Source organism: Plectropomus leopardus, chromosome 10 (genome assembly GCF_008729295.1).
Source record: "Plectropomus leopardus isolate mb chromosome 10, YSFRI_Pleo_2.0, whole genome shotgun sequence".
Lineage (NCBI taxonomy): Eukaryota > Metazoa > Chordata > Actinopteri > Perciformes > Serranidae > Plectropomus > Plectropomus leopardus.
Genome location: NC_056472.1, coordinates 34,891,415 through 34,909,883, shown reverse-complemented (window position 1 = coordinate 34,909,883; position 18,469 = coordinate 34,891,415). Strand labels below are relative to the sequence as shown.

The window sequence follows — 18,469 nt, the reverse complement described above, 5'->3', positions numbered from 1 at the left end:
CATTTTTATCTGTTTTTATTTCACTGTAAACTGAAGACGTCACATTTCACATAAACTAATCAATAAGTGAATTTAAAACAGCTCAGTCAGTGATTATTGATCTGCTGATGGATTCGACGCGTCGCTGTGTTTGTCTCTGCAGGTGAAGACTCGGGTGGCGGGCCGAGTACACGCTCTGACCGTCAGAGACGTGAAGCTGTCAGAGGCCGGCGAAGTCAAACTGACCGCCAAAGACTTCCTGACGCAGGCTCAGCTCATCGTCAGACGTGAGACGCTCAAACGCGCCGCAGACAGCAAACGCATCACGCCGGCGTTAACGGCGGGTAATAACGTGTGTGTTTGCGGTTTCAGAGCCGCCGGTGGAGTTCACGAAGCCGCTGGAGGACCAGACGGTGGAGGAGGAGGCGACCGCCACGCTGGAGTGCGAAGTGTCCAGAGAGAACGCCGAGGTGACGTGGTTCAGAGAGGGACAGGAGCTCAGGAAGACCAAGAAGTACGACATAACTGTCGACGGACGCAAGAGAGCGCTCATCATCCACGACTGCGCTCCAGAGGACGCCAAGATGTACACGTGTGACGCCAAAGACTTCAAGACTTCCTGTTTCCTGGAGGTCACACGTAAGCACGAAACTTTGACTTTTATTTCCATGTTTTCACAGTTGGAGTTGGGAGAATATATTTACATGGCGTCTTTGAAAAATGAGTGTAAATGTCTGCGTGTTTGCATAAACTGTGTCTGACACTTAAAACATGAGATCACACATGGACGTGTGTGTGTTCGTGTGCTCAGCTCCTCACGTGGAGTTCACGAAGCCTCTGCAGGACGTGGAGGTCAAAGAGAAAGAATCTGCCAGGTTTGAATGTGAAGTGTCCCGCGAGACAGCCAAGGTGAGTCCTGCTGACCAATCAGCATCCAGCTCCACCGTCGCTGTAGATTTAACGAAACGATTCTCCTGATCCACGAAGAAACACGGTTTGTATTTCAGGTTCGATGGTTCAAAGACGGCAGCGAGATCAGGAAAGGAAAGAAGTACGAGATCATCGCCAAAGGCGTTCAGAGGATCCTCATCGTCCACAAGTCCGTGTTTGACGACGAGGCCGAGTATGAGTGCGACGCCAGGACCTCCAAGACGTCGGCGCTGCTCACTGTCATCGGTGAGGAACGCTCCACACGTGCTGATGTTTGGTCATGTAATCGATGAGTTTATCAGTCAGAGGACAGAGGGCAGAGGACAGAGGACATTTGCTCACAGCTGACACAGCTCACTTTACTACAATATACTTTACTATACTTTACTACGTTACTACAAACAAACTATTTTATTTTACTACAAGTTTCCTTTGAATAAAGCGACCTGAAACAAAGTCAACAGGAAGGAAAGAAGCTTTAGCACCACAGGTGTGGACTCGAGACACGTGACTGGAACTTCAGTCAGACTCAAGACACAAATTTGACAGGATAAAATAAAATCAAAAAAAGATTTGCATCTCGTCACGTCACGTCACGTCACGTCACGTCACGTCACGTCACGTCACGTGCATCATGACTTGTTGAGGACTTGAAACTCCAGTTTAGGACTCGTTAGTACATGTAACATTATAAGGTCAGACTCCACCCCCTCTTTAACCATCTCTGTCCTGTGATTGGTCGCAGAGGAGGCAGCCAGGTTTACCAAGAACCTGTCCAACGTGGAGGGGACAGAGACAGACAGTGTTAAGATGATCTGCGAGGTGTCCAAGGCCAGCGCCGAGGTCACATGGTACAAAGGGGACGAGGAGCTGCCCGAGGGCGGACGCTACGACCAGGTCCTGGACGGGCGCAAGAGGATCCTGATCATCCAGGACCTGAGGATGGAGGACGCCGGCGAGTACAACTGCAGGCTGAGTCCCACCGTCAGGACGTCCGCCACGCTCAAACTCAACGGTACCGTAACCAATCAATACGTCAATCAATACAAATATATCAATAAATACTTCAGTCAATACGTCAATCAATACAAATATATCAATAAATACTTCAGTCAATATGTCAATCAATACAAATATATCAATAAATACTTCAGTCAATACGTCAATCAATACAAATATATCAATAAATACTTCAGTCAATACTTCAATCAATACAAATATATCAGTAAATACTTCAGTCAATACGTCAATCTATGCAAATACTTCAGTCAACATGTCAGCCGATACACGTACATCAATAAATACTTCAGTCAACACGTCAATCAATACAAATACATCAATAAATACAGCAGCTCTGTACATGTTGCTAAGATTTTAGGACATTTGTAGGAATTTAGCACATTTTTAGGATATTAGGACAGTTTTAGGATTTAAGTACATTTTTAGTATTTTGGTGCATTTTTAGGGTTTGAGCACATTTTTAAAACTTGACAACATTTCCAGGATTTCAGGATTTTTCTAAGATTTTTGGACGTTTCTAGGGTTTTAGGACATTTTTAGGATGTAAGCAGGACATTGGCGTCTTAGCTAGGCCCCCTGTGGGGGGATGTGGGGGCTCTTTGTTGATGCGGTTTTGTGCTCTCTGGCACCTTCTTTAACTAAAATTACAAAACTGCTCTCAGTGTGAGTCACTTTATGTTTCTTAATGAGTCCTTAAAGGCCATCAGCTGAGTATCGCTGCCTTGTATCATTAATGCGATGTAAAATAACCGCTCTCTCTTCTTCTTGTGTCCAGAGCTGGCGGCGGAGTTCATCGCCCGTCCTCAGAACCAGGAGGTGGTGGAGGGCGAGAAGGCGGAGTTCGCCTGCTCCGTTTCCAAGGAGACCTACGAGGTGAGGTGGTTCAGAGGAGACAAGGAGGTGGAGAGCGGGGACAAGTACGCGATCGTCAGCGAGGGAAAGAGAAGAGCTCTCATTGTGAAGAGCTGCGAGCTGAAGGATGAGGGAGGCTACGTCGCCCACATCGGCGCCGTTAAAGCCTCCGCCGACCTGTATGTGATTGGTAAGACCTCTTCTTCTCCCACTTCCTGTTCGGTGATTTCAGAGTAAAGGTCCGTTGTTAATGAGGTAGTTTTGTGCTGCAGAGAAACTGAGGATCATCACGCCGATTAAAGACACGGAGGTGAAGGAAGGAAGTGAGATTATGTTCAACTGCGAGGTGAACACGGAGGGTGCCAAGGCCAAGTGGCTGAAGAACGAGGAGACCATCTTTGAGAGCAGCAAGTACATGATGCTTCAGAGGGACAACGTCTTCTCCCTGAGGATCAAAGACGCCCAGAAGGCCGACGAGGCCTCCTACACCATCAGCCTGACCAATCAGAGAGGAGAGCACGCCAAGTGCACTGCCGGCGCTAGAGTGGCAGGTAGGTGCAAGGATGTACCAGCAGTTCACCTGTTTCAGGTTTTAACCCCCCGTGTCGCAGACACCCGTCAGCACAGGCAACACGTCGGTCCATCTCCTTCGTCTGAAGGCATCATCTCAAGAACACACAGAGAGTATAAATTCACTTCCACCGGGACAAAACGATGTACCGACCGGGATTTGGTGGTCAAATGTCAAGGTCACTTTTAGCTTCCTTGTGTTTTATTCTTGTGAACATGTTATCTCCAGAACGCACTGAAAGAATTTTCCTTTAAATTTGGCACAAACGTCCAGTTCAGGTTCAGGTGACTTTGTTTGTGGCTGTAGGTTGATTTGGTTTTCGGTATAAAGTGTGAGGCGTCCATGAACACAGTTTTTTTCAGTCCCCACAGTCAACATTCAGGATAAAACATGACAAGACGATAAAAGATTAAACAATTAAAGCGCCCCAGTGCTCATTAAAATGTTAAAATGTAATAAATACCAATAATAACACTAAACTATAAAAGCAAACCTTAAATAAAAACAATCAATAAATCATAAAAACAGGCTCCAAAATGATCCTGTGCACTTTGGTACAATCTTCCTGCAGATTGTTCAGCTAAGTGACGGCAGCTTAAAGATGAACTTACTACATTTTGGTGACCAAAGGTCAAGGTCATCGTGACCTTGTACTTCTCATTTTCGTGAATGCAATATCACAAGAACACCTTCAGAGAATTTCATTAATTAATCAATTAATTTTGGCACAAACGTCCGGTTGGACTCGATGATGAACTGAGTAGATTTTGGTGGTTAAAGGTCACTGTGGAGTTTCCTCATGTTTGGTCATAGCTCAAGCACTCATACGCATACATACATACATACATGCATACATGCATACATATGTGCATACATGCATACATACATACATACATACATACAAACATTCATACATACATACATGCATGCATACATACATACATACATGCATACATACATACATGCATACATACATACATACATACATACATACATACATGCATGCATACATACATACATACATGCATACATACATGCATACGTACATACATACATGCATACGTACATACATACATACATGCATACATACATACATACATACGTGTATACATACATGCATACATACGTGTATACATACATGCATACATACATACATACGTGTATACATACATGCATACATACGTGTATACATACATACATACATACATACATGCATACATGCATACATACATACATACGTGCATACATACATACATGCATACATACATACATACGTGCATACATACATACATACATACATACATACATACGTGCATACATACATACATGCATACATACATACATACGTGCATACATACATACATGCATACATACATACATGCATACATACATAATTATGACAAATTGCACAAAAAATTCAACAGGATAAAATGATGAAGTGATGTATCCAAAAGGTCAAAGGTCGGTTTCAGTGTGACGTCACACCATCACTCAGCATGATAACTGAGGAGCAGAAAAGAAGAAACTTAAGTGAGGATCTGCTGCTTCTGAAGCGTCCGTGTTTTAGGATTTGTTGCTTCTTTACAAAAACATTCACATCTGAGGTGTTTTTTACTGCCGTGGTTTAACGGTGTCACACAGACTTAAACGGTGGTCATTCTGGAGTATTTCTGTCATGTTGGTGATGAACGTAACACTCTGGTTTGTGTCTGCTCTGCGCCTCCGCAGAGGAGAAGCTGAGGTTCTTGGAGCCCATCGAGGACATCGAGACCCAAGAGAAGAAGACCATCAGCTTCGTCTGTAAGGTGAACCGGCCTGAGGTGACGGTGAGGTGGATGAAGGCCGGGCAGGAGGTGACGCTCAGCAAACGCATCGTCTACAGAGCTGACGGCCTGAAGCACACACTGACCATCAAGGACTGCGTGATGGATGACGAGGGCGAGTACACCGCCGTGGTCGGAGATGACAAGTGCGCGGCCGAGCTGATAATCAGTGAAGCGCCAACCGACTTCACGGCGCAGCTCAAGGACCAGACCATCACCGAGTTCGAGGACGCTGAGTTCACGTGCAAGCTGAGCAAAGAGAAAGCCGCTGTGAAGTGGTACAGAAACGGACGAGAGATCAGAGAGGGACCGAGGTACGCCGCTCTGAAGGGACAGTAGATCCCGCAGAGGACACAATCCACTTGTCCTCTGAAATGTCTCTGGGGTTTCAAGTAAAAATGTTCAGATAGCAGTTTTCCAAATTCTGACACAAAGCAGGTTTCCATCACAGATTTGCACAAAACTTAAGAGATATTTAGTAAATGTTGATAAATCTGAACATGTAGCTGACTGAAAGGTGAGCCCCTTATACGTGGGAGCAGCCACGCATGAGGGATTTCTGGGAGATGTAGTCCACGATTTCAGAGGAAAAACTTTTTTTGCAATAAATTGGAGGGTTTTTTTAAACTGACGTTTCCATTTTATATTTACAATTCCAGCTTGTGCAGTTTGATGGTTAATGGGAACCTGGCTGGGGATTCCGATACAGTGAAGCTTTGCCTCTGACATGTTTGTCTCGTGTTGTCGCAGGTATCACATGGAAAAAGAAGGGAAGATGTGCAGACTGATCGTCAAGGTGTGCAGACCGGATGATGAATGTGAATATGCCTGCGGCGTGGACGAGAGGAGGACCAGAGCCAGGCTCTTTGTTGAAGGTAAACTCTTCAAACCTCCGTCTCCTTCTCTTCTCAGGGGATTAATTGTCCTTTGAATCCTCACGTGTGTCCGTCTGTCCATCCATCCTGCAGAGACGCCAGTGGAGATTGTTAGACCTCCTCAGGACGCCTTCGAACCTCCGGGCTCAGATGTGGTTTTCGAGGTGGAGCTGAACAAGGACAGAGTGGAGGTGAAGTGGATGAGGAACAACATGATCATCGTCCAGGGAGACAAATACCAGATGATCAGCGAGGGAAAAGTCCACAGGCTGCAGGTCTGTGAGATCAGACCCCGAGATCAGGGAGAGTACAGGATCGTGGCCAAAGACAAGGATGCCAGGGCCAAGCTGGAGCTGGCAGGTCAGTCCACACTCAGACGGCTTCTGGTCAGCATGTTAGCTTTTATTTAACCAGAAAAAAACCTGTTGAGGTAAGAAATCTCCTTTCAAGAGTGACAGAAGTTATAGACAGAAAACATGGAGAAAAACGACAAAATCAAAATCTACAATTTCAAAACAAACAATTTAAAACACAAAAAGAACACAAAATAAACTTTCCACAAGGAAGTTAGAAAAAGTAAATAACTGAACCATAAAAACAAGAAAAATGAAAAGATCGGCTCAGATCCACCCTGACGTCGGCCTGTAGAAGAGGACATGGGGGTCGATCGCTGCAAAAGCATCACCAGCAAATCCATAGTGTCCCTCTGCCACAGCGACCTGTGGGCCGCTCCGCTCGTGCTGCAGCTGCACAGCATGTTTTTTTGGCAGTTTTGGGGCACACATAAAAGTTGATATATTTTCAACTTTTATGTGGATTAGGGTTTCAGAGCGGAGTCACTCTGCTCATCTGTGTCACTTTTGGCCGGCTACAGGCGCTCCCAGCTGTTTTTCCAGATGTGCTTCCAAGACATTTTTGGAGCGTTCTTGACTGGCCTGATGCATTTCGGTGTGATCGCCCCCATCCAAAAGTCCTGCAGCAGCCGGAACCCCTTAAACAGCCTTGAGGAACCACAGAGTGCAGCTTTAAGTCTTCCTGCAGAAGACTCCACAGATTCAGAGCTGCACACGAGGTCTCTTTAAACTCCGTACGAACCCTTTACTGAAAATAGGAACCAGCTCTGTGGATGGAGAGCAGCCATTTTCAGTTAGTTTTCCGAATGTAGACACATAAATATGCTGACAGCAGGCGAAGAACAGCTCTGTAAGTAAGAGAACACCGATGAAGAAGTTTTAAAGACACCCAGCCGACCCGAGCATGCAGGATACAGTGATGAGACAGTGAATGATCAGTCATCAAACTGATCAATTATGCTCACAAAGATATGCATTAAAATTCCCTTTTCTGGAGCCCCTTACCCCCTGAGTCATGTTCAAATAGACCATACATTTTCTCCTTTCAAGAACGTTACTCTTTTTCTGAGGGGACTTTCAGTTTTCTAAAGAATCTGGAAATCTTAAAAATCAGAGGCAGAAACTGATTTTAAAAAAAGTTAATTTAAAGTCACTGTCAGAAAATAGGATGCAGAAACCTTTACAGGCTGATCATCAGGTCACTAAACAATGAAATAAAATCTCCCCTGCAGCTGTTCCAAAGATCAAAACCACCGACCAGAATCTGGTAACGGATGCCGGTAAGCCCTTCATCATGAGCGTACCCTATGACGCCTACCCTCGCGCGGACGCCGAGTGGTTCTTCGAGGGCGCCAGTCTGCCCGTCCAGAACATCGACACCTCCACCGACAGGACCGAGTTCAGGCTGAAGAGCCCCAGCAAGGAGGACCAGGGCCGCTACCGGGTGGTGATCCAGAACAAGCACGGCCAGGCAGAGGCCTTCATCAACCTGGACGTCATCGGTGAGTCTGTGATTTTGTACTCCAGGTGTGCCTGTGGATGTCACAGTATTTTTTAAGTGTTGGTTGTTTCCAGACGTCCCGGGACCTGTCAAGAACCTGCGGGTGGTTGACACTGCCGATGGTGAGGTCAGTTTGGCCTGGGAGGAGCCCGAGAGTGATGGCGGCAGCAAAATCATCGCCTACGTGGTGGAGAGACGCGACGTGAAGCGTAAGACCTGGACACTGGCCACAGACCGCGCTGATACTCCAGAGTACTGCGTCAGCGGCCTCCAGAAGGACTCTTTCTACCTGTTCAGAGTCTGCGCTAGGAACAGAGTCGGCAGCGGGCCCAGTGTCGCCACTGAGGACGCCGTCCAGGCCAAGAACAAGTTTGGTAAGTACTGTCCAAAGATGGCCGCTCACATTCAAACACCGTATTTCCGCTCTTCAGTTGAATCAGATTGTTTGTTTTTCTCCCTTCAGACGTTCCTGACGCTCCGGAGAACGTCGCTGTTGGCACGGTGAACAGGTTCGGTGCCACCGTCTCCTGGGAGCCTCCGCTGAACGATGGCGGCTCCGAGATCACTGCCTACGTGATCGAGCTCCGCGACAGGACCTCGGTGAAGTGGGAGGCTGCCATGGTCTGTGGCGCCAATGACCGCTCGGCTACGCTGAACGACGTAGTGGAGAACAAGGAGTACATCTTCAGGGTGCGGGCGGAGAACAAGGCCGGCATCGGCAGGCCCAGTGCCGCCACCGCACCCGTCAAGATCATGGATCCCATTGGTGAGAGAAAACTGTCCAATGTTTGCCTGTTCTCACACCTGAAAAACAAAAACATCAGATCTAAAGTTATTTTGTGTTGTGGCTGCAGAGAGGCCGAGCCCACCTCTCAACCTCAACTTCAGCGACCAAATCAAGACGGCCGTCACGCTGACCTGGGAGACGCCCGCCAATAACGGCGGCAGCATGATCACCGGGTACATCATCCAGAAATGTGACGAAGGAACCGACAAGTGGCTCCGCTGCAATGCCAGACTGTGTCCCGACCTCTCTTACCGGGTACTGAGCGCACACCTTACCCTCCCTCTGTTTATCGTCTTTTTCTTCTTCTCAACTCTTTATTCACGCATTTTTTAGGGCATCATTTCAAAAAGAAGATACACTTTTCATAAGACTTTGATCCATTTTTATTGTTTTGTTTCTCTCTGCAGGTGTCTGGTCTGAAACCTGGACAGAAATACCTCTACAGAGTTTGTGCTGAGAACGCCGCTGGCGTCTCCGATCCTGCCGAGCAGCTTGGACCGCTGCTCGCCGACGACCCTCACAGTACGAGATGAACAACAGAATCAACAAGAGCCTAAAATCTGACTCTGTTGTTGTTTGAATCATTATTTTAGATTCTGTCCAAAGATATAAAATGCTACAAGAAGCTAAAATCAGGTCGCTTTTGTTTTTTTTTGTCTTGACAGTCGGTCCGACCTTTGACCTGAGTGCTTTCAGGAACGGTCTGGAGGTCATCGTCCCTCATCCACTCACCATCAGAGTCCCCATCACCGGATACCCGACCCCCCACGCCAAGTGGACCTTTGGAGAGAAGGAGCTGTCCACCGCTGACGAGCGTGTCACCATGGTGACTAAGCCGACCTTTACAGAGCTGACGGTCACACCGAGCGTCCGCCCGGACAAAGGCACCTACACGCTTCAGCTGGAGAACGACGTGTCGTCCGTCTCCGGAGAGATCGAAGTCAACGTCATCGGTAACGACAGTTTCTCTTGAATATGAAATATTTCTTTTATAATAATTTGACATTAAACACTCCGGTGAGTTTATCTGATTGAAAAACAGACTTGTTTTGTAACAGACAAACCTGTAAGCTCTAAACTTTTGTGTTTGACAAACAGTTTCTTCAGGTGATATCGACGCTGCGCCCAGTACATGCTGGGACTGCAGATTTTTAATTTATCTTTTTCCCTCTTTCATCTCCCAGCGGCACCCAGTGCTCCCAAGGACTTCAAGGTGGCCGAAGTCACCCGTCACCACGTGCACCTGATGTGGGAGGCACCCGAGCACGACGGAGGAAGTCCAGTCACCCACTACCAGATCGAGAAGAGGGAGGTGTCCCGCAAGACTTGGGCCAAGGTACACCTGAGAGTTCACCTGTGAGCTGGTCTTTGACTGAGTCTTTGGATCATCTTTTCAGATTTTTTAAACTGAGTTTAGCCACAACACACGGTCAAGTCCACAGATGACGTGCAGGCAGATGAAAAAGGCTTCAGCAAGATAAAAGTGTGATGCTGCAGAGAAATAAAACTGCTGGAGATGATCTGATGATCTGAATAGAGTCAGTACTGCCGACAACAGATTTGGCGAATTACAGATGTGAGAGATGTTCTGTGTGCGAGCTGAAGGCGCATGAGCAGATAATCTGCTGAAGCAGCAGATATCCACCCAAAGCAGCAGAGGTGAAGCAGGAAGGGGAGGAGCCAGCTGATCTCTCAGTGTGCGTGTTGCTGCCTGCATATTTGGGTTAACTGGCATCGGCACACACAGTTCAGCCTCACGTCTTCCTGCGTCTTGTAATGTGTCCTCATTTATGTCCAACATACATCTATGATGCACATTAATGTTGTGCAACACACAACACGCTGCGAAGAATGCTGGGACTTTGAGTTCTGTATTGTGATGTTCCACCTGACTGATCCAAACATCTAAACCGCATGCAGGTGCATCTTGCTATCTGAATAATCTGCCCTTTAAATAGCATGAAACAAACTGCACCGCTGACTTCAGCTTCAGTTTTTATTTGGTCAATGGCGCATTCACTTTCTGCTGCCTCAAAATAGTAATCCACCCAAGTGCACCTGACCACACCTCACTGAAAGACCGACACACCCAGGGGGGCACAGATGGGCGCAATTACATTTACTTTAAAGGACGTGGGTGCCAGCTGTGAAAATGACAACTGCGCCGGTCTGACACCAGCAATGACACTTGCACTGCGCATTGCGCCCCGTGCGCCAAGTGCCAAGCGCCGAGCATGAGATAGAGCCCTTTATTTTTTCACTGCTGACTGTCTCGGCCGGCCAGGTCTCCCTGAAAAAGAGATTAATAATCATAATGGGATCCACCTGGTTAGATAAAGATTAAATAAATAAAAAACAATATAAAATAAAGCAGTTTATTAGTTACTAAGGAGTGATGTGTGGTAGAAAATGAGCTGTAGATGGTGAGACATGTTCTTTGGCTGTTGGGGGTAAAATTCTCAAACAACTCAACAGTCCAGTAAAGCACCTGCACAGCTGTTTCCCACAAAAGAACAACAAAAAAATATGAAAAAAAAGACCGAAGAAGATTTTAAAGCTCCATGAGCAGCAGCTGTTTTAGTGTCGAGCTGAAACACTTTTCTGTTTCAGGCAGAAATATTTTGTTAATTCATGCTGGTTTTACAGGTGGCCACCGGCATCCTGGACCTGGAGCACACCGTCACCGACGTGATTGAAGGGAAGGAGTATCTGTTCAGTGTCGCCGCCTGCAACAAGTGCGGTCCCGGAGAGCCGGCGTACATCGACGAGCCTGTCAACGTCTCCTCTCCGGCCAGTGAGTGCTCATCCCTTTCAGTCCGACGTGAATTCAGACTGAAGTCGACTTTCTGAGAGCTGAGCGAAAAACCAGGGAACGTGTTTCCTGCAGGTTCACAAATATATGATCTGTATGATGTCCTCTTCCTCCTCAGCGGTACCCGACCCTCCGGAGAACCTCAAGTGGCGTGATAAGAGCGCAAAGACCATCTTCCTGTCCTGGGAACCTCCCAAGTACGACGGCGGGGCCCCGCTCAAAGGCTACGTGGTGGACAAGTGTCAGCGCGGCACTGACAAGTGGGAGCCCTGCGGCGACCCCGTCCCTGAGCTGAAGTAAGACTGCACAGTGGCGTCCTTTTTGCCGGCCATGAGTGGCGTCCCGTACTTGTCTGACTCTTGGGTTTTTTGTGCTCTCAGGTTCCAGGTGACCGGCCTGATCGAGGGCCAGTGGTACGCCTACAGAGTCCGAGCTTTCAACAAGCTGGGGGCCAGCCGGCCCTGCAGGGCCACTGATGAGATCCAGGCCGTCGACGCCAGAGGTAGGACCGCTGCCAGAGCTCCGGCACACCTGATCCCCCTGAAACCAGAGCCGGATCAGGAGCAGAAACAACACCACAGTGTGTCAGCAGGACAGGAAACAGAGCTGCTGGGGGCCTGAATCATGTTCATATGACGCTCACTTTATTCAGCTGATGCAAATAGACGGTTTAAAATCAAACCACAGGTTATTTGCTACATTACAGTCCGTGAACGAAAAGGGGCAGGGAGGAGAAAATCTGGTTTTACCAGCTCCTTTCTGAAAAATGACTCAGCACATAGAAACAGATGGTCCGTCTGCCGTCAGTTACTCAGCAAATCAGTACTCAGCCGTACTCACAGAAAACTGAGAAAAACAAAAATCAGACACAGAAACTCTCCATCAATCAAAAAACATCACCTGCCAACTTCATATTCTCTCATTATTTTCTCCTCATACATATTTTTGAACTGAAACATGTTGATATTAACCTTTAAATCGTTCTCTGAAGAACTCCACAGATTGACACCACAGACCGAAATTCACATCTGCTTTAAAGTAGTTTCTACATCCTGATGTTAAAAATTAAACTTCTGCGATCCTCTGAACTGAAAACAGTTTTATATATTTGGTGGTGATAATTAGCTTTTTGCCCTGAACATCACCATAAAAATCTGTAATTCAACCAGATTTCAGTCGTCCTGACCGGACAAACAGTCTACTGCTGTGGTCTCTTAAATCCACTTTATGTATGTTGTGTATGCGTTTACCCATATTTTCACACAATAACTTAAGAAAAACAGTAAAATAAGCCAACAGAACAGATTTCTTATTGCCGTGTAATCCAACACATACTTTGTTTGGAGCAGAAACATTCGGCGGAGATGGATCTCAAAAGTGATGGGATCTGGAGCAGATAACTAGCAGTATCTACATCTTCAGCAGATCTCTTCTTCACATTTTGTTATCTCTGAATCTTTTTTTGTCAATCGTTCCCACAGAGCCTCCAGAGATCCAGCTGGATGTGAAGCTGCTGGCCGGTCTGACCACCAGAGCCGGCACCAAGATCGAGCTCCCGGCCGACATCACAGGAAAGCCCGACCCCCGGATAAAGTGGACCAAGGCCGACCTGGTGCTGCGGCCCGATGACCGCATCACCATTGACACCCAACCGGGACACTCCAAGCTGTCCATCGACAAGACAACCAGAGGAGACACCGCCACATATATCATCGAGGCCGTCAACGCCTGCGGACGCGCCACTGCCACCGTCGACGTCAACATTCTCGGTACAGATGATTGTTTACTATCTGTGAAACCTGACTCACCCCACTGACCGGCTGAACGTTGACATTTTTCTAAATGTGTGTTAAATGTGTGTTTGTCTTTGGACGTTCAGATTTTAGTTATTCAAGGTTGAAAAGTGAAAGTTTAGTTGACTTCGAGCAGAGTCTGTGCATTTGATTAAAAGTGTAAAAAACGTTCAGAATGTAAACATGGGAGATGATATACTTTTGTTAATTATTTACAGGTTTTCAATTATTTAATGATTATTTTAAAATATGGTCTAACATCAGGCCGATAAATTCGGGTCTACAAAAGGGCTAAAGCTCGGAGACGATGTTTAACCCTTTGAAACCTGGATTTCCACATCATTTAATTTGTGCAGCATTCATACACCTTTCACAAGTTATTTAAGCCTTTAAAAACCTGAGCGAATTAGTTTGATTTCCTTCCTGCAACATTATTACCCTGGATGTAATGTTTAACCTCCTTCTCATCAGATAAACCCGGCCCTCCGGCCGCCTTTGACATCTCCGAGATCACCAACGAGTCCTGCTTCCTGGCGTGGAACCCTCCGCGTGACGACGGCGGCTCGCCCATCACCAACTACATCGTGGAGAGTCGGCAGACGGACAAAGAGGAGTGGGTGAAGCTGTCAGCCACAATCAAACACACCACTTTCAAGGCCTGCAAGCTCACTGCTCTGAAGGAATACATCTTCAGGATCAGCGCTGAGAATCAGTACGGCATCGGGGAACCTGCGGAGCATGTTCCAATTGTCGCAAAGTATTCTTTCGGTGCGTTTATTTACAAAACTGTCCATCAGAAATGTTTCCTTTTGAAGACCTGATGCACCTGGTGAAATATAACAATCACATAACTTCGACTGTTTCAGACCCTCCTGGTCCTCCAACCAGAGTCACTCCCTCCGAGATCGCCAAAGATGCCGTGACTCTGACCTGGTTTGAGCCCGATGAGGACGGCGGCAGTCCCATCACCGGATACTGGATCGAGAAGTTCGATCCAGAGACCGACAAGTGGATCAGATGCAATAAACTGCCCATCACAGAAACTACCTTCAGGTAAACAATCCCAGCCAACCAAGTGGAAGACGCTTGTTTATAAAGAACATACGTTGAATTTTTTTTTTCCTAACCGAATGGTGTTGGTGTGTCTGCAGGGTGAAGGGACTCCCAACAAAGAAGAAGTACCGCTTCAGAGTTCTGGCTGAGAATCTGGCCGGACCTGGAAAACCAAGTGCAGAAACCGATCCCATCCTCATCAAGGATCCCATCGGTATGTCACATCCGGGCTTTAACTCCACTCTGTTTCAAGCAATAACTGATGTGATCAATGTATTGATGACTTTTTTTCTAAAGGTTGTTGTAAAGATTACACTTTAATTACTTTCATCATGAGTTAAAAGTCAAGTAATGGGATTGAGACTGAATGAGATTATAATGACGTCTCACTCTTCCTCAGATCCTCCATGGGCTCCTGGTAAACCTGTCATCAGGGACATCGGTAAGACCACGGCCCTGCTGGCGTGGAACAGGCCGGAGCACGATGGCGGGGCAAAGATTGAAGGTTACATCATTGAGTTCCAGAAGACGGGAAGCGAGGAATGGATCCGCATCGCGGAAGACGTTCCTCAGACTGAGCACCAGCTGAAGGGCCTGATTGAGAAGCAGGAGTACTCGTTCCGGGTCAAAGCTGTCAACAAGGCTGGCGAGAGCGAGCCCAGCGACCCCAGCGACCCTGTGGTCTGCAAGGAGAGACTCTGTAAGTCCAGCTCCAGGGTGGTCAGGGGGTCCACAGAAAAACAGGCTGTTTCTGGAAGGATTAGAGTCTTTGAGAAAACTCCAAAGCATCTTTTTCCCCTTGAAAGTTTTTTAGGGGGACACAAATGTGCGACCACATATTATCCTCCTGGGACAGTACTTGTTCACTTGCCTCCTGGTTGTGAAAGCTAACTATGACTCAACAGGACAATCCAGCTACAGAGGATCAGAAAAAAAAGTTTTGCAAGGAGTTAAAGACCAAAACCAAGCTCTATGTGAAATAAAGTCTGCTTCTCATTCACCTCCGTCCTCTCCTCCCTTCAACAGATCCTCCATCTCCTCCTCAGTGGCTCGAGGTGGCCAACATCACCAAGATCAACGCCGACTTGAAGTGGCAGCTGCCCAACAGCGACGGAGGCTCACCCATCACCAACTATGTGGTGGAGAAGAGGGATGTGAGGCGGAAGGCCTGGCAGACCATGGACACCACCGTCAAGGACCTCAAGTACACGGTGACGCCTCTGAACGAAGGCTCGTTGTACGTGTTCCGTGTCGCCGCCGAGAATGCCGTGGGCACGAGTGAGTTCTGCGAGCTGGAGGATGCCGTGCTTGCCAAAGACACTTTCAGTAAGTTCTCAGCAGTTATCAGCATCATGGGTTCTTGTCTGTGTTTTAGAAAAGGTTTAACTTGAGCAGCAAGTTTAGCTCAAACAGAATCGTCTCAGTGTGTTCGTAAACAGTTTAAAGATCTTTGTTCTCAGCGACGTATCAACAAATCTGGTAATTATTACACTTTGTTAGCTGTCTGACAATCTGGTGACATTATTAATGTTTGTCACGTTCTCTGCAGCCACTCCTGGACCTCCTTATGCCCTGACAGTGGTGGAGGTCACCAGGAGACATGTGGAGCTGAAATGGGAAGCTCCCAAGAGCAACGGTGGAAGACCCATAACCAAGTAAGACTTCAAACGGCTGCTAGACTGCTGTCAGGCAACAATAAATAGTATGAGATCATGCTTTGGGAAGTTCGAATGTTCCTCTTGCACAGTAACAACTCTATAAAGGATCTGGTTTTCCTTTTGCACTGTTGGTGATGCCAAATGTGACTAAAGACCTTTGACCTGGCAGGTACGTGATTGAGAAGAAGGAGAAGGTGGGAACTCGCTGGCTGAAATGCTGCAAGACTCCAGACAGACAGACTCAGTTCAAGGTGACGGAGGTGGACGAAGGCTCTGAGGTACAGTTCCAGGTCAGAGCCGAAAATGAGGCCGGAGTCGGAGATCCCAGCGAACCCACCGAGATCCTCACTGTGGAGGATGCAACCAGTAAGAGACATCAAATGCTCAAACGCAGATATGTGTTTCTTGTGTCCCTTTGCAGATGAAATTCATTTTCAGATATAAACTCTAACATTCTCTTTTCTCTAGGCGCTCCATCTCCTCCCCAGGAGGTGAAGATCCCCGACGCCAGCAGGGAGCACATCAACGTCACCTGGAAGCCTCCGGCCAAAGATGGTGGCTGCCCGATCACTGGCTACCACGTGGAGGTGGCCGAGGCCCGTCCGGAGCTGAAATGGCTCAGAGTCAACACCAGACCCATCAAGGAGCTCAAATTCAGGATTGACGACGGAATCAAACCAGAGAAAAAGTATGTCATCAGGGTCCGCGCCATCAACTCTGTTGGTGTCAGCGATCCCTCCGAGGTCTCAGATAAGGTCTTCACCAAGGACCCCGACTGTAAGCATTGACCAAAACTAAATTTAAGAATAGAAAGAAGTGTAAAACACTGATAATAACAATCCTGTCCTCTGTTTTCAAGGCGCTCCTACCATGGATTTGGAGGCAAAGGACGTGGTCGTGGTTGAAGGCGAGAAGCTGCACCTGAAAATCCCCTACAGGGCGATCCCCACACCCAAGATGGTTTGGCAGAAGGACACGGTGGAGTGCAAGGCCGATGACCGGCTCTCAATGACGGTGGAGATGAACAGCGCTCACCTGGAGCTGCTCAAGTGCAAACGTGCTGACGCCGGCGCCTACGCCATCACCCTGGAGAACACTCTGGGAAAAGCCACTGGGACGGTCAACGTCAAAGTCATTGGTAGGATGTCCTTCATGTCACTGTTCTCTGTTTATATGTCATTGAACTAAAGCAGTTCAAATGTTGATTTTATAAAGGGTAAAGTTTTAGTATTTTTGATAAATTATTGCTGTGTGGGCATGAAATTGCAAATCCCAATTTTGTTTCACTAACCTGCATAATAATGCGTGAGGTGTTCAAAGACCATCAGAAATTTAAACATCCAATGATTACAGATTCTGGCTGTTATAAATATTGTTATTTATGGTGACTTTTTAAAGGCAAGGAAAGAATCTTTAAAGATCCCCCAATTTTTTTAAAGAAAAATGCATTTTTTTTTATTCTTTAAACATCATTTTAAAAAAATGTAAGTAAAGAAAACCGTCAAAGATTTTTACAGAAAAAAATCTAAAATTGAGAAAATATTTCAAAGAAAAAACAATGGCCAAGAAAAAGACAAAAAAAAAAAATATCCTATTTTTTTCTTTTAAAATATAAAAATAAAAAAAACAAAAAGGAGCATCAGTTGTCATTTAAGAATATCTTTACTCTGGAAAACTTTAAAAAAAAAAATTTCCAGAGAGAAGAAAAAAAAACTTCTAAAAAAATCCTAGGATAGTGAAGTCATTGGAAAAAAACGAGATAACGTTAGAATGGCAGCTTACTCTGCCTCTGATTGGCTTGCCTGACATTCTTACACTAACTCGAACCATTCCAACCAATGAAGGCAACGAGTACCAGCCAATCACAGCAAGAGCAGGGTGGGCCATTCCTTCACTATCCTAGGATTTGCAAATTTGCAAATTCTCCCGATCTCACCTTTTGTGGAAGAGTGGACCTGCAGGATCCATCGTCTGACTCGTTGCTTCCCTCCTGAACCCTGCAGGACTCCCCGGTCAGTGTAAGAACATCACCTCCAGCGACGTCACCAAGAACTCCTGCAAGATAAGCTGGGAGGCCCCCGAGGACGATGGCGGCACGCCTATCGTCAGCTACACCCTGGAGCGCCGCGAGGCCTCCAAGAAGACCTACATGCCCGTCATGTCGGGAGAGAACGTCCTGACCTGCACCATCAAAGACCTCTACATCAACTGCGAGTACTACTTCAGAGTGAAGGCTGTCAACAAGGTCGGCGCCGGAGAATACCTGGAGCTGCGCAGCCCGGTCATCATCGAGGAGGTCAAACGTGAGTCCTACTCTCTGACATCACAGGGTCCCTCTCTCGCCCGTCAGGTTCCCAGCCTCTAGCCCAGGGACACTCAACCGGCTTTAACTGAGAGCCACAAAATGACATGAGGCCAGGGGCCAGGGGCCAGTCACAGCCGCCCCATACATGCTTCTAGGA

At 47.0% G+C, this 18,469-nt stretch overlaps 1 protein-coding gene across 1 annotated transcript in view; it reads left to right on the top strand.

Moving 5' to 3' along the window:
- Window positions 1-18,469, top strand: part of ttn.1 (titin, tandem duplicate 1) — a 194,389-nt gene that overhangs the window by 96,820 nt on the left and 79,100 nt on the right. The window contains 31 exon segments of the mRNA XM_042494071.1: window positions 143-266; window positions 352-618; window positions 791-888; window positions 987-1,155; window positions 1,655-1,924; window positions 2,705-2,971; window positions 3,054-3,332; window positions 5,081-5,489; window positions 5,926-6,050; window positions 6,144-6,410; window positions 7,636-7,905; window positions 7,979-8,278; window positions 8,368-8,670; window positions 8,759-8,946; window positions 9,099-9,213; window positions 9,357-9,644; window positions 9,876-10,027; window positions 11,338-11,485; window positions 11,622-11,799; window positions 11,884-12,005; window positions 12,985-13,272; window positions 13,768-14,064; window positions 14,163-14,349; window positions 14,448-14,563; window positions 14,750-15,049; window positions 15,376-15,675; window positions 15,899-16,004; window positions 16,177-16,373; window positions 16,476-16,784; window positions 16,867-17,145; window positions 18,011-18,310. Coding sequence (XP_042350005.1) covers window positions 143-266; window positions 352-618; window positions 791-888; window positions 987-1,155; window positions 1,655-1,924; window positions 2,705-2,971; window positions 3,054-3,332; window positions 5,081-5,489; window positions 5,926-6,050; window positions 6,144-6,410; window positions 7,636-7,905; window positions 7,979-8,278; window positions 8,368-8,670; window positions 8,759-8,946; window positions 9,099-9,213; window positions 9,357-9,644; window positions 9,876-10,027; window positions 11,338-11,485; window positions 11,622-11,799; window positions 11,884-12,005; window positions 12,985-13,272; window positions 13,768-14,064; window positions 14,163-14,349; window positions 14,448-14,563; window positions 14,750-15,049; window positions 15,376-15,675; window positions 15,899-16,004; window positions 16,177-16,373; window positions 16,476-16,784; window positions 16,867-17,145; window positions 18,011-18,310 — 7,018 coding nt within the window.